This window comes from Jaculus jaculus, chromosome 1 (assembly GCF_020740685.1).
Source record: "Jaculus jaculus isolate mJacJac1 chromosome 1, mJacJac1.mat.Y.cur, whole genome shotgun sequence".
NCBI classification, from domain to species: domain Eukaryota; kingdom Metazoa; phylum Chordata; class Mammalia; order Rodentia; family Dipodidae; genus Jaculus; species Jaculus jaculus.
Genome location: NC_059102.1, coordinates 101,426,831 through 101,443,186, shown reverse-complemented (window position 1 = coordinate 101,443,186; position 16,356 = coordinate 101,426,831). Strand labels below are relative to the sequence as shown.

The window sequence follows — 16,356 nt, the reverse complement described above, 5'->3', positions numbered from 1 at the left end:
CTAGCCTACTATACCACAGTGAAAATGTGTGAATACATCTGTATGTGACAACTCAGTTGAATCACAGACATGAAATATTAAACTTTAAAAAGGTCATAGAGACTTAACTCTTACAGGATATAGAAGCTATAAAGTTCTCTATAAACTAAACTAAGCATACACTTTAGAGGCAATCAAATGCCATTTGACTATTAAAACAATCATTAAGTGTAGGATAGTATGATGTTTAGACAGACAACATGGGAAAGAGAAGGTGTGCACAGGTTTTGGAATATTCTAGGTCTTAAGTTGAATAGTAAGCTCTTACATATACATTTTGTTATACTCTTATGACCTACAATTGCATAACTTAAAAATTTCTGTTTCAGAACTATAATGTGTTCTTTAGTCTCTGATGTTTATAATATAGAGTCAGTCTTGCCTAGAAATGACCAACATCATACAAATCACATAGTCCACCTTCCCCTTCTCTGTTCATGAGGAAACTAATGCATAGTGAGATGCCTTGTTTGGGGTCACACAGAAACTCTGGAGCTGTTTGAGGGCAATTTGCACCAAAGACATGATAATGTGAGGTCAGACATTGAATTTCAAAGCCAAATCAGCCACTTACCACCTAGGTGATTTTGGCCAAGTCCTTTGGTCTCTCTGATGCTCCACCTTACTCATTTGTTAGAGAAGTCAAGGAATCATTTTCTTTGGGTTGTAAATGGTGAATTAGAACACATACATAAAGAACTTAGCTCTGTGCATATGAGAAGCATTATAGCAAAATGATTTAAAAACTGAAAGATTAAGAAAAAATTGTTACTACTACAGGAAATAATTTGGATGATGAGGTAGTCACCATTATCTATGCCAACAAGTGGCAGGACAAATATATTATATTATATGGTATAGTAGTTTGAATAGATGGCCCCCAGTATATTAAGTGCTTTATTAGTTTTCAGTTTGGATCTACAGCTACCTGGCTGGAGAAGGTGTCACTGGGCAGATCTTAAGGTGTGGTGGTGGGTTTGAAATTCCAGTCAAAAGATATGCAAGACTTCCAGTTAAGATGGTGGCATAGGAACCACACCAAAGCAGCCTGGGGGAGAAAAAGGAAAAAAAAAAAAAAAAAAAAAAAGAAAAAAAGAAAAGAAAAAGAAAAATACACTCTTCTACTAAAAAGTGAAGGTGTATAAAAAATTATCAACCACAGCAGAGAAGTAGGAAAGATCCAGAGCTTCTAGAGATCCAGAGACCAGAGAAACAGGTAGAAGCAGCTCCAGCCATGGTGGCACTAGGTCTGCATAGCCATAGACACAGCTGCCAGGCTTGGCCTGAGCCAGCCACAGGAAAAGCCAGATGAGGGCATTTTCCACTCATACCAGCCTCCTCACAAACTCAAGAAATGTGAAGGGGAAGATGGCAGGGACCAACAGAGCAACTTGTGAGGAAGAGAATTGTGAGGACCACCAGGAAAACTTCAGCCACCATCCACAGCCCCCCCTTCCCCCACTGCCAGTGCAAGTGCCAGCAAACACCAGAGACCTGGGGAAGGGAACTCACCTTCACAGTACCCAGCACAGGCAATCAGAGCAGTGACCCACCAACTCATCAAGCCTACCTGAACCCACAGCACAGCAAAGAGGGACCCAAGTGGGCACACACCATAGCTGAGACCAAAGCCATCCCAAAAGGTAACTGGGATTATGCCAGGTCAGTACCCACCAAATAAGCCTAATATATAGGGTTGCACTGAAAGTGATAATTGCACCTTCTATGTCAGGATAAACTATATCTTAAATCTGATGGATGGGTCAGATATGCCACTCTTAAATAAGCTATGTTTTGGGCTTATAATTTGTTGCTTCCTGATTTGTAGTGCCTTTGTCTCCTCTTCTGTCTTCATTGCAGAAGGGTCTCACTTGGTCACAAGCTGACCTTGGAACCCTCTACAGACCAGAAATCTCAGCCTCCCAGTTGACAGGATTAAGGGGCAGCACACATCCTGAGGACTGTGACTTTGATAGAGGATCTGTTGTAATACCTACTCTTGCATAAATACTCTGTGCTGTTTTCCATTGAATGTGTATATTGTTTCGATAAATTTTAGAATTTGCCTGTATTTTGTTCTACCCAGCCTACTAGAATACTCTCATTGCAGGCAAACCCAAAACCTGGGTCACTTGTGTTTACTTTGAGAGTCTTTTTTTTTTTTAAATATTTTTTGTTCATTTTTTATTTATTTATTTGAGAGCAACAGACACAGAGAGAAAGACAGATAGAGGGAGAGAGAGAGAATGGGCACGCCAGGCCTTCCAGCCACTGCAAACGAACTCCAGACGCGTGTGCCCCCTTGTGCATCTGGCTAACGTGGGACCTGGGGAACCGAGCCTCGAACCGGGGTCCATAGGCTTCATAGGCGAGTGCTTAACCGCTAAGCCATTTCTCCAGCCTGACTCTGAGAGTCTTAAGAGCTATACCCAGCACCTTAAGCTCCTACCATGAAGATATATAACCTCAGATTGATTGATGCATCTAATAATACTGCAGATAATTAGAAAATCCAAGCATTAAATTAATTGAAGATGCAAAAATCTCTACAGTATAATACAAGAAATCCAAAAAGTCAAGACAATATAAGCCACCAAAAATTATAAATCCATCAGAAATGACCTACAGTGAGACTGATTTAGGGGAAATACCTGAGAAAGATTTCAAAAGAATAATTATAAATATGCTCAAAGAAATCAAAGAGGAAGTCAAAGGAATCAAAGAAGACATAGGAAACCAACTTAATGAAATAAGGAGGTCAATACAAGACATAAATAAGGAAACAGAAATAATAAAGAAAACCAGTCAGAAATACTAGCAATTACAAACACAGTCTGAAGTAAAAATTCTGTAGAAAATCTCACCTGTAGAATGGATGAAGGAGAGAACAGAATATCTAAACTAGAAGACCAGGTGGCAAATCTAATATAGTCCAACAAAGAGCAAGACAAACTAATAGGAAGGTTTGAATGGGAATTTCAAGATATTTGGGACACTATGAACTCAAATATAAGAATTCAGGATACAGTAGAAGGCATAGTAGGCATTTTCAACAAAACCATAGAATCAAACGTCTCCCAAATTGGAAAAGAGATGCCAATGCAGATACAGGAAGCCTTTAGAACACCAAATAGATAAAACTTAAGAAGAACCTTTCCTTATCATATTATAATTAAACTACCAAACACACAAACCAAAGAAAACATATTGAAATCAGTTAGAGAGAAAAATCAAGTCACATACAAAGGCAAGCCCATCAGGATCACAGCAGATTACTCAACACAAACTTTAAAAGCCAGAAGGGCTTGCAATGATATATTCCAAGTTCTGAAAGATAACAGTTGTCAACCAAGGCTACTTTATCCTGCAAAGCTATCCATTAAAATAAATGGAGAAATAAGGATATTCCACAACAAAAGCAGGCTAAAGGAATATTTGAAGACAAAACCAGCTCTACAGAAAATACTTGAAAGAATCCTCCATGCTGAAGAGAAAGAAAAGCACACATATATAAAGAACTTGGAAAAAATAAACCATACTCAAATACTAGTTAATACAAGAGAACAAAGGTAAAACCAGAAGAAATACAAAGCAAGAAAAATGGCAAAAATAAATACACACCTTTCAATAATAACTCTTAATACTAATAGCCTAATGCCCCAACCAAAAGACACAGGTTTGCAGACTGAGTTTAAAAGCAAGATTGTTCAGTTTGTTGCCTCCAAGAAATTCACCTTTCTACAAAGAATGGACAAAATACACTACTCACTACTAGATGGACAATATACTACTAAATGATGAATGGTTCAATGAGGAAATCAAGAAGAAAATTTAAAAAATCATAGAATCAAATGATAATGAGAACACAACATACCAAAACCTTTGGGACACAATGAAGACAGTCCTAAGAGGGAAATTAATAGTTTAAGTGCCTAGATTAAGAATTTGGATGGCCGAAGAGATAGCTTAGTGGTTGAGGCACTTGTCTGCAAGGCCTAAGGACCCATGTTCAACTCTCCAGATTCCACATTAGCCAGATGCACAAAAGTTATGGCAAGTGCAAGGTCACACATGCCCACTGCTGGCCCAAGCCCCTGGTGTTCAATTGCTGTGGCTGAGGCCCTGGCATGCCAATTCTCTCTCCCTGTGTGTGTCTCTCTCTCATTCTAAAATAAAAAATAAAAATACTTAAAGAATTTGGAAAGGTAGCTGGGCATGGTGGCACATGCCTTTAATCCCAGCACTTGGGAGGCAGAGGTAGGAGGATCACCGTGAGTTCGTGGCTATCCTGAGACTACATAGTAAATTCCATTTCAGCCTGGACTAGAGGAGTTAAACCCTACCTTGTAAAACAAAAACAAACAAACAAAAAAAGAATTTGGAAGGGTCACAATAAACAACTTAATGCTTCACTTTAAGACGTTAGAAAAAGAAGAACAAGGCAAACAGAAAATCAGTAGATGGGAAGAAATAATAAAGATTAGGGCAGAAGTTGATGAAATAGAAACTAAGAAAACAATCCAAAGAATCAATGAGCAAAGAGTTGGTTCTTTGAAAGGATAAACAAGATTGATAAACCTTTAGCAAATGTGACCAAAAGAAAGAGAGACACAAATTAATAAAATTAGAAATGACAAAGGCACCATCACAACAGATACCAGAGAAATTCAAAAAATCATAGGGACATATTATAACATATACTCTACTAAGTTTGAAAATCTGAAGGAAATGGATGATTTTCTTGATTTATATGACCTATACAAATTAAATCAAGATGAGATTAACCACTTAAATAGACCAATAAAAAGTATGGAGATCCAAGAAGTTATCAAAAATCTCCCAACTAAAAAATGTCCAGGCCCAGATGGACTGGTGAATTTTACCAGACCTTCATGGAAGAACTAACACCAATGCTTCTCAAACTTCTCCATAACATAGAAAAGGAAGGAATACTACAAAAATCCTTCTATGAAGCCAGCATCAACCTGATACCCAAAACAAAGTTAGAACAGAAAAAATAGAAAATTACAGACCAATCTCCCTCATGAAGATAGATGCAAAAATTCTCAATAACATAGTAGCCAACAGAATACAAGAATATATGAGAAAGATCATTCACCCCAATCAAGTAGGCTTCATCCCAGAGATGTAGGGATGGTTCAATATACACAAATTGATAAATGTAATACATTATATAAGTGGACTGAAGGACAAAATCACATGATCATCTTATTAGATGCAGAAAAAGTATTTGACAAAATTCAACATCCCTTCATGATAAAAGTCCTACAGAGACTGGGAATAGAAGGGACATATATCAACATAATAAAGGCTATTTATGACAAACCTACAGCCTACATAATACAAAATGGAGAAAAACTTGAAGCTTTTCCATTAAATTCAGGAACAAGACAAGAGTGTCCACTGTCCCCACTTTTATTTAATATAGTACTGGAAGTCTTAGTCATAGCAATAAGGCAAGAGACACACATAAAAGGAATACAAATTGGAAAGGAAGAAATAAAGTTATCACTATTTGCATATGATATGATTCTATACATAAGGATCGTAAAGACTACCAGCAAACTGTTGGAGCTGATAAACATCTATAGCCATGTAGCAGGATACAAAATAAACACAGAGAAATCAGTAGCCTTCCTATATGCTAAGAACAAACACACAGAAGATGAAATCAGTGAATCACTCCTATTCACAAAAAAAAAAAAAAAAAAAAGTAGGGAAAACCCTTCAATATATTGGTCTTGGCAAAGACTTTCTGAATATAACCCCAGTTGCTCAGGCAATAAAACCACAGATTAACTTCTGGGACCTCTTGAAACTGCAAAGCTTTTGTACAGCAAAGGACACTGTGAATAGCACAAACAGACAACCTACAGAATGGGAGAAAATCTTTGCCAGCTACACATCTGACAGTGGATTAATACCAAGGATATACAAAGAATTCAAAAAACTAATAAGAAATCAAACCACCCAACTAAAGAAAGGGCTATGGACCTAAATAGTTCTCAAAAGAAGAAATATAGATGGCATATAAACATCTAAAAATGGCAACATCCTTAGCCATCAGAGAAATAGAGATTAAAACTACATTAAGATTCTATCTCACTCCTGTCAGATTGGCTATCATCATGAAAACAAATAACCATAAATGCTGGTGAGGATGCAGAAAAAGAGGAACCTGTCTGCCCTGTTGGTGGGTATGCAATCTGTTCCAACCTTTGTGCAAATCAGTGTGGAGGTTCTTGAGACAGCTAAAAATAGACCTAACATATGACCCAGCTATACGACTCCTAGGAATATAGCCTAAGGACTTGTCTTATTACCTTAGAGACACTTTGTCAACCATGTTTATTGCCACTCTATTCACAACAGCTAGGAAGTAGAACCAGCCTAGATGTCCCTCAACTGATAAGTGGATAGTGAAGATGTGGCACATTTACACAATGGAGTTCTCCTCAGCAATAAAGAAAAATGAAATGATGAAATTTGTAGGAAAATAGATGGATCTGGAAAAGATTATACTTAGTGAGGTAACCCAGGCCCCAAAAGCCAAATGTCACATGTTTTCTCTCACATGTGGTTCCTAGCTGCAAATGATTGGACTTGTATGTGATAGGAAAAAAACTCAGTAGCATAGGCTAGTAAACTAGAAAGGGGATATAAAGGGAATATAAAGGGAGGAAGGGGGGACTTAATAGGATGGTATTGTATATATGTAAGTAGAAGAACACATTAATGGGGGTGAAAAGGCCTAAGTGAGGTCAGGGGAAGAGATTGAACAAAGTAAAGGTGGAGGAAGAGCTAATCAAAATCTAAGAGGATATAAATAAATCATATGGAAACCCACTTTGGACAATGGGACACTCAGAAGCCATAGATTGTTGGTAGAAAATTTTCAGTGCCAGGGATGGGAGACCTTCCAGTGATTTGTTGGCCAGGGAGGTCAGTGATACCCCTAAAATATTACAGGCCATTGCCAAGGCTCTTGGTTTTCCACCAGGAACAGGGGGTAAGACCCTATTGCTGAAGACTCCACATACTTGGGTTTCAAGGTCACTGAGAAATCCTGCTGGAGCTGAGCTAAAAACTCCTCTATATAAACCAGCTGACAGAAAGCTGGAAAAAGTTACACTGCATGCAGTTCAATGGGAGGGAGAGAAATCACCAATGGAGATATTCAACAGTGGACATTGCAAGCCTTAAATTTGGCCAGCCAGGCCATATGACCCAATGGATGCAATAGTGGCATGTCTTTTATGGGAGAAACCAACTACTCTCCAATTGGACTGGAGGCCTGCTCCATGGCAGGGAATATATTTCTGATACTGAATACCTTCCACAGGGGTAGTCATGAGCCCTAAGGGTGTAACATCTGCTGATATCTGGCTAAATGTACATACCGTGCTTACCAAACTGCCCAGTAAGCCCTTTCCTTTATGTTCATACCCATATATTAATGCTACTCTTACTTTTGGTTAGAGAAGCTTCTCTTTTCAGATGGCAGTGACCTTGGGATGACTCAGACGGAACCATGGTGCTGAGAAGTGACAGAGGAGTGCTCAGTAGTGTACTATCTCTATCACATTTTTCAAGGCTCAGGGTCCATTGTGGAAGAGGTGGTGGAAAGAATGTAAGAGCCAAAGGAAGGGTACGACTCCTTACAAAATTACTCCTTCAGACACAAAATGTCCTGAATATCCATGACCTGACAGTTCCTGGCACTACCTACACAAGACCATCATAATAGGAGGAAAATATCATGACATCAAAGTTTACACAAAACCTGAATATCAGACATAAATTTGCTAGAGAAAAAACCCTGAATATCAGACATAAATTTGCTAGAGAAAAACCTAGAGGGAAAATATTATGACGTTGGACTGGACAGTGATTTCTTGGATATGATCTTAAATGCTGAATGAACAAAAGCAAAAGTAGACTATTAGGTCTGCATCAAACATAAAATTTTTTGTACATTAAAAGTCACAACTGGGCTGGAGAGATGGCTTAGTGGTAAAGGCATTTGCCTGCAAAGCCAAAAGATCTTGGTTTGGTTCCCCAGGACCCACTTAAGCCAGATGCACAAGGTGTTGCATGCATCTGGAGTTTGCAGTTGTGGGAGGCCTGGTGTGCCCATTATCTCTCTGTGTCTCTTTCTGCCTCTTTCTCTCTCTCTCTCTCAAATAAGTAAATAAAATAAAAATACTGAAAAAAAAAAGTCACAACTAATGGAAGAAAGTGTTTTTAAATCATGCATCAGATGAGGGATTACTATCCGGAATATATAAAGATATTTTATAATTGCAATAAAGAAAACCAACCACCCGAGTAAAAATCTAAACAGGATTTGTTATTCCCTCGTGGCATGGAAGCATGGCAGAGCAGGAAGCCAGTGTCACACTGTAGCATAGCAAGGAGGAAAGAGCGAGAACAACAGGTAGGGCTGGGCTGTAAAACCTCAAGGCCTGCTCCAAGTGACACACTTCCTTCAGCAAGCCTCCAGGTCCTGCAAGTTGCACCTTTCCAAACATTCTCACCGACTATTAGTTAAATACTCAAACACAGGTGTCCATGGGGATGGATGTTTTATATTCAAACCACAATAAGCAAATAAATTAATAAAATTTATGGAGAAAACTATGTGGCATATATCTTCACAATAAATAATTCATCAGCTTTAAGAAGAAAGTAAAGGGCCAGAGAGAAGGCTTAGTTGTCAATTTCACTTCCTGTACAAGCATAAGACTTATTAGGTTGGTATCCATGCTGTGGGCTGGGCTGTCTGCCCATGTGAGGGTCTGAGAACCTGGTAGCTAGCTGCTCATTGTACAAAGCTGGATGACCCGGCAGTTCCCAGTTTGGTACTGAAGGCCTGGAAGATTCCTGGAGAGCTACTGGTCTTCAGGCCCAAAAAACTGGATTCAGGTGTCAGAGAAGGATAGCAGCAACTAAACAGAAGTAATCACCAGTGAGGGAGTGAAGGCAGACATGGGTAACAGGACTGCTTTTTTCCTAGCATCTCCTTTACGTAGGCTGCCACCAGAAGGGCACCCACTCTGGGGAAGGTCTTCCCTACTTCTTAGAAATGCTTTCACAGACTTGCCAGAAGGGGCGGGGGGGGGGGGGAGGGGAGGAGGAGGGTCTCTTACCTGATTAATGTTCCAATCAAGTTGACAATAGAAAGAATCATCAGACATTCAAACATGATTCCTATGATTTTGACATCAAACCACTTCTTGTTCTCATAAAATATTCTTATTTTCTTCCAGGTTACTCTGGACTTTATGAAGCCCTTGAAAGTTGGGATTTCCTAAAAATTGAAAAATTAGAGGAGCATAGATTACTTTTAAAACGCTTACAACCAGAATTGAAAGCCAAAATTATTCCAACAGATATCCTTCCTGACATATCTCAATGCTTAATTCCTCAGGAATGTGAAGAAATTAGACAGGTAAATTGATATAAAATACCAAATTTGGAGGAAGTAATTAGAATATGGGAAATGTCTTCTTTTTATTTTTTGGTACTGTTTTGAACCTAAAAAGATAATTGAACCTCACAGTAGCCCCCCTATCTAAGTAGAATTACCTAGAATTGTACTTTTAATGTGAATCAAGTAATTTTCATGTCAGAATTTTTTCAAGTTTGATGTTTTCAGTTAAAATAACCTATTGTTTTTCTGAATAAGATTTTATGTAAGGTAAATTAAATTGAACAGTATAGTAAATGAAAAAAACAAAAATGACTATAGACTAACAGTTAAGCACTTATATTCTTGGACTAAATAAATTTTGTTAAAACCCTAGCTTAACCACTTAACTAGTGCTGTGATATTGGGCAATTCACTTAGCTTCTGTGATGTCTGCTTCTTCATGCATTTGCATAAAGTAGGGAAAATATAATACCATATTAACATGGTATTTTATGAGGGTTAAATACTAGGTGTAAAGTGCTTCTATAAACCTGGTGTACAATGCTATGTGCACAGTAAATTTTAATTAGTATCATTAGTAATAAAAGTCATAATAATCCTGCTTTGAATAAAACACTTGTTACAATATTGGTATATTCTTCCAAGTATATTTCTGTTGCCAAAATGTACATATTATAAATGATTACCTAATGGATTCATTTTCTCCCATAATATTGCTTATGATAAATTTAGAAGATACAAAGACTTAGTGTGGCATATAAAGAACACAGAGCCGGGCATGGTGGCACATGACTTTAATCCCAGCACTTGGGAGGTGGAGGTAGGATTGCCATGAGTTCAAGGCCACCCTGAGACTACATAGTTAATTCCAGGTCAGCCTGGACCAAAGTGAGACCCTACCTAGAAAAACAAAACAAACAAACAAACAAACAAACACCCCACCAGATGAAGGAAGGAGTATTTGATTTGATTTAAATTTTTATTATTTATTCTGGTGTGTGTGTGGATGCATATGCATGCATGCATACACCAGCATCTCTTGCTGCTGCAGATGAATGGCTGGCTTTACATGGGTGGCTATGAAATTAAATTATTGGCAGGCCTTGCAAGCAAGTGCCTATAACTACTGAGCAATCTCCCAGCCCTTGGGGAGAGTGTTTTAAAAGATAATGTTGGGCGTAGTAAGAATGGTGGTAACTAAGACCCATGGAACCACCATTCACAGTGATTTCATTTTCATCATCCCTTGAATTAACATTTCTTCATTGAAAACCTATAAAGGGACATTGTGAGACCAATGAACTACATTTGTTTTGCTTAGATTTGCACCAATAAAGGGATGATAGCAGGTGCAGAAAAATTGGTTGAATGTCTTCAGAGATCAGACAAGGAGAATTGGCCCAAGACTTTGAAACTTGCTTTGGAGAAAGAAGGGTACGATGAACTGTGGATTGTGGACGAAGGTAGAGTATTCCAAGGAAGAGCCTGGGAACATGCCGTGCCCTGCCCCACCCCCACATATCCCTCAGAGCTTGTTGCATTCCTTCCCATTTATACTTCCTGTCACAGACTGCATCTTCAGTGAAAGATAAGCTTGAAAATACATTCTGGTAGGGAGGAAGTTACTTGCCATGAAACTGGCTGTATGTAACTCCTGAAAGTGTACAAGGGAACCTGCTGTCATTTATAATTAGCCCATCTGGTCCAAAGAATTGGAGAAGGCAGAGTATGAGTTTAGGTTATCAGAGAAATAGCTTGCCAATTATAGAGGTAAAAGTTCAAATTCCAGGATGACCTCCCTTTCAGATTGTAATCTGAATGTTAAGAATGCTAGACCATGGTTGGTTCTCTTCCCATGAAGCCATCTGGAACTGAACAGAACTAGGCTAAAGAAAAATTTGCTGTGATTAAGCAATTCATTCATGTCTGAGCTATCATTTGGCTTCTCTTGGTATCCTTTCAGAGCCCTGCATTGAAGCCAAGTTTGATAAACAGCAGCATGTCTAGTCTTAGCTTCACCCAGTCATTAGAACATAAGTTCTGGAGAATGGTTATATCAATTCACATCTGTTATCTTGGTTCAAGGATTGGTCGGAGATGAAAGCTGTGCATGTCTGCCAAATACTACTTCTCTAATGTGCCTATGAATCCTTGGAGGTCTTTTTCGAGTGCAGCTACACTTTAGTAGGGGCTCAATGGAAATGTAAACTTTTAATTTTATGGCTTTGTGGGGCTTTCACAATAAAAAACATATTCATGTTAATATTATAAAGGTTTGTCTCTTCCCAAAGGTATGAAAAATATGGAAAAGAAAGCTGTTGAAGATGATGAAATGGAAATTTCCAGCATACAGATTTTCTACCAGGAAGAGCAAGAGTGCCAGAATCTTAGTCAGAATTCCAGTCCACCTCCAGGTTCCTAGCATTGTTTGTTCTTTTCCATAATGGGGACTGTCTGCTAGTTTTTTGTAGGGGGGGGCATGTTTTGCAGTGCCAAAAGTCCAAACTTTTGAAAAGGCTTTTTTGTTGTTGTTTGCTCATGTGTATGGAGTATATGTGTGGAGTATATGCAGTCAGGTTCGCATTGCTGGCAGAAGTCAATCAGAGCAGCTTTTGGGAAAAAGGGAGTTTATTTTGGCTTACAGACTCACGGGGAAGCTCCATGATAGCAGGATAAAATGATGGCATGAGCAGAGGCTGGACATCACCCCTTCACCAACATCAGATGGACAATAGCAATAGGAGAGTGTGCCAAACACTGGCAAGGGGACACTGGCTATAATACCCATAAGCCTACCCGCAACAACACACTGCCTCCAGGTTCCCAAACTTCCACCAGCTGGGAACCTAGCATTCAGAACACCTAAGTTTATGGGGAACACCTGAATCAAACCACCACATATGTGATGTGATGTGTGGCCTGTGGAAGCCAGAGAATGTCGGGTGTCCTGTTTTCACTATCTGCCTGTTTCCTTGAGACAGAGTCTCTCACTCAACACAGAGCTGCTCTAGTGATTCTTTGGTCCACCTACTTGCCCCATAACTGCCACAGGCCTGGGGTTATAGACACTTGTGTCTTTGCCCAGCTGTTTTTGTGCGTGCTTGGAAATCGAACTCAGGGAATATCAGGTTCTCTTAGGTCCTTTCAGGCCCTAGCCACTTAAAAAGTGGGTTGAAGGAGAATTAAGAAAGGAAAGAGAATTTGTGTTAAATATAAGTACTTTATAACTAGGAATGCTATTCTTTTCTTGGCTTCCACTACTGCTATTCCTTTACAGAAATTGTTTTACTGCTAAGAAAGTATGCACATGTCAACATTGGAATGTAAAGGGAGCCCTCTCAGAGCCTCAATATCTATGAAATCCAAAGGCAGCCTTGCCCTGTAAAAGAATACTCTATTTGTGAGCCACTTACACAGTTTTCTTCCAAGATCTCTAGCTACCATGAAGGTTGATGTATTATAGGTACTCAGCTGGGATCCAGCCTAGGCTATTTGCCACAGAGTGTTTGGAGGTCTTGCCTCCAAGTGCAGGGACTTCTCATCCACACAAATGAGCTATGTAAGTTATCTGTGGCCTAGGATGTCCCTTTTATGTCTCTTAAAGCATATTTTCATGACAGGGTGATCGGAGGTTGTCTACTATGCCATAATAAAAGTTACTGAGGGAATTGGGAAGAAAGTTAAGATTAATCATGTGTAGTATCAGAAGAAAAATGTGATTTTTTTAAAAAAAGGATGAGATAATAAAAAGAGAACTTACAGATTACATCTACAAGGTTTTTGCCATTCCATATGGATTGCTTTAAATATTTTGACACATAAAGAGTTTTACATCTCTTTTAAGTGAAGTTGATTTTCTTAATATTTTAGAAAACCCTCCCTTTCTTTAAAATGGATAGGTTAGACTCACTAGATGATTTCCAAGGTCTTTTCTGTCTCTTGACATTTTATAATTTTTTGAGATTAAAGCCACTGATTATTTTTCAAAGCTCTTTTGGTTGAATTGAAAGAAAATATCATTTGAGAATCTAAGGAAATATGCAGCATGGTTACTCCTGACTAAGAAAGTGCTTTACAAATCCAAAATTAGAGATGGGCATGGTGGTGCACACCTTTAATCCCAGCACTTGGGAGTCAGAGGTAGGAGGATTGCTATAAGTTCAAGGCCACCCTGATACTAACTCCAGGTCAGCCTGGGCTACAGCAAGACTCTACCTTGAAAAACAAAGAATCCAAGATTAGCAGTTTGGTTTTCCTAAACTTCTTGAAGGGCTTTGTTATGTTGTACCACATGGCCCTGTATCAGGCCATTCTTGCTTTGCAGTTTATTCATTAGTCCTCCATGATGGCTTAAAAGTTCATTATGGGCTTTCCTCTTTCCCCTGCTTTCTTACCACTGATACTTTGTCATTGAGATGTTAGTTTGTACCTCAAATAAGTGAAGAAGGAAAGCTACAGGATTTAATGACCCAAGATTCTAAACCAGAAACAAGGCCCTTCTTGCTAGAGTTGTAGTTCATGTCCATTGAATTATGGTTATCCACAGGATTCCCCAGAGAACTAGCCATTGTTTCTTTTATCTTGTAGACAATTCTTATACTAACTTGTATGACCCATTGAAACCAAGAAATTACCAACTGGAGCTTGCTTTGCCTGCTAAGAAAGGAAAAAATACAATAATATGTGCTCCTACTGGTAAGTCAGCTGCCATTGCTTATGTGGTTTCTCTCCTTGTTTGCTTCCTTTATTTCTTACATTGAATCCTGTTGCATTTATCTTTGTAAAGATGATCCTAGAGTCTCAATATATTTTCCAGTTTACTTTTAGTTCTGGCTATTTAAATTCATGTTGTCTAGGAAGTACTGTGATAGTTTTTAACCCTAGCTAGTCCACTTAAGTTACTGGTTTGTTGGGCTAGAGAGATGGCTTAGTGGTTAAGGCATATGCCTGCGAAGCCTAAGGATCCTGGTTTGATTCTCCAGGTCTCACATAAGCCAGATGTACATGGTGGCACATGTGTCTGAAGTTTGTTTGCAGTGTCTAGAGGCCTGGCATACCCATTCTCATTCTTTCTGTCACTGGCTCTAATAAATAAGTAAATAAAAATAAGAAAAATCTTTAAAAGTTACTGGTTTATCATCCCAGTGGTATTAGTGAAATCAAAAATCAATACCTTTGCTCAGAAATAATGAACATTAGTTTTATGTTTTCTTTTTCTTTCCATTTAAAAAGGTTGTGGGAAAACCTTTGTGTCACTTCTTATCTGTGAGCATCACCTTAAAAAGTTTCCACCAGGACAAGGAAAAGTTGTCTTTTTTGCTAATCAAATCCCTGTATATGAACAGCAAGCATCTGTATTCTCAAGATATTTTCAAAGACTTGGGTAGGTATGACAGTCTGTTCAATTTCTTTTTTTCTAAGTACATGTGACAAATATATTTTGTTCTGTTTTTATTTTCTTCTTTTTGAGACAACTTCATATATATCCCAGGGTGGCCTCTAACTTACTATGTAGATGAGGCCTTAAACTTCTGATCCTTCTGTTTATAACTCCCAAATTCTACAATTATAGATTTATGCCACCATATCCAATTTTTTGTGTGTATATGAATGTATATGGGTGTGTAGGATGTGTGTTGTGTATGTATGGTGTAGTGTGTGGACAGAGAGTGTCAGATGGTGTTCTTCCATTTATTTTCTTTAAATGAAGCCTCTCACTGAACCCAGAGCTGCCATTTTCAGTCAGACAGGCTGACTAACTTCAGCAGTTCTCCTGTCTCTACTGTCCAGAGGACTGGGCTTACATGCATGCATGCATGGTCATAGCCAACTTTATGTGGGCGCTAAAGATCAATTCACTTGGTCTCAGGCCATCATGCTCATGTAGTAAGTACTCTTACCTGATAAGCCATGTCCCCAGACTATTGTGTTTTCAAAAACCATGATTAAAAAAATAAAAAGTATCAGCCAGGCATGGTTGTACACATCTTTAATCCCAGCATGTGGAGGCAGAGGTAGGTGGATCACTGTGAGTTTGAGGCCATTCTGGGCTAGAGTGAGACCTTACTTCAAAAAAACAAAACCAAAACAGAAAAAAAGTATCATAGACTCAACTTTGATTATCCAGATGTAATTCCTTTGTGAATTCAAGTCTTTTGTTGTTGTTGTTGTTGTTGTTTAGCTACCCCAGAGATCTTAAGCCCTCCTGATTTGTTCTTTCATAGTAAATGACTTGGTATACCAACATGACATTTAAATGACACATTTAACTTCTTTAGTAATTTTATGCTTTACTTGATATTATTCTTTTAATAACTCTCCAAGTGACTTGAAAGAACCATGAACACTGTGAGCAACTATAACCTACTTGCATTTGTTGGCTACTTGCTTCATGTCAGATTCACTATTGACTCAACTTCCTTCCAGATATATTCCTTTTAGCCATAAGGAAAACTGTTCTGATCTAGTATTTTGTCATTATGTTTCCTAGTTCTCATCATGGTTGGTAACAGGAAATTTCTGTTGTTTTCCAGCTACAGAGTTGTGGGTATTTCTGGAGCAACAGCTGAGAATACTCCAGTGAAACAGACTATTGAGAATAATGACATTATCATCTTAACACCACAAATTCTTGTGAACAATCTTAAAAATGGAACCATTCCATCAGTGTCTGTCTTTACTTTGATGATATTTGATGAATGCCATCATACCAACAAACACCACCCATACAATATGATCATGTTCAGTTATCTGGATCAGAAACTCGGAGGCGCGTCAGCCCCACTGCCCCAGGTATCTCCAGTCAAATGGACTCCACAGAAAAGCCAAATCTTCCTGTATTTTATTCCTATACTCTTATGACC

The 16,356-nt window shown here is 38.5% G+C and overlaps 1 protein-coding gene across 2 annotated transcripts in view; it reads left to right on the top strand.

Moving 5' to 3' along the window:
- The window catches only part of Ddx58 (DExD/H-box helicase 58), a 92,436-nt gene that overhangs the window by 36,736 nt on the left and 39,344 nt on the right, over positions 1-16,356 (top strand). For both annotated transcript variants that reach the window (XM_045159986.1, XM_004658388.2), the window contains 6 exons: positions 9,330-9,511; positions 10,815-10,956; positions 11,785-11,907; positions 14,081-14,188; positions 14,726-14,876; positions 16,027-16,285. In XM_045159986.1, the coding sequence (XP_045015921.1) occupies positions 9,330-9,511; positions 10,815-10,956; positions 11,785-11,907; positions 14,081-14,188; positions 14,726-14,876; positions 16,027-16,285 (965 nt within the window). The remainder of the gene's footprint in view (positions 1-9,329; positions 9,512-10,814; positions 10,957-11,784; positions 11,908-14,080; positions 14,189-14,725; positions 14,877-16,026; positions 16,286-16,356) is intronic.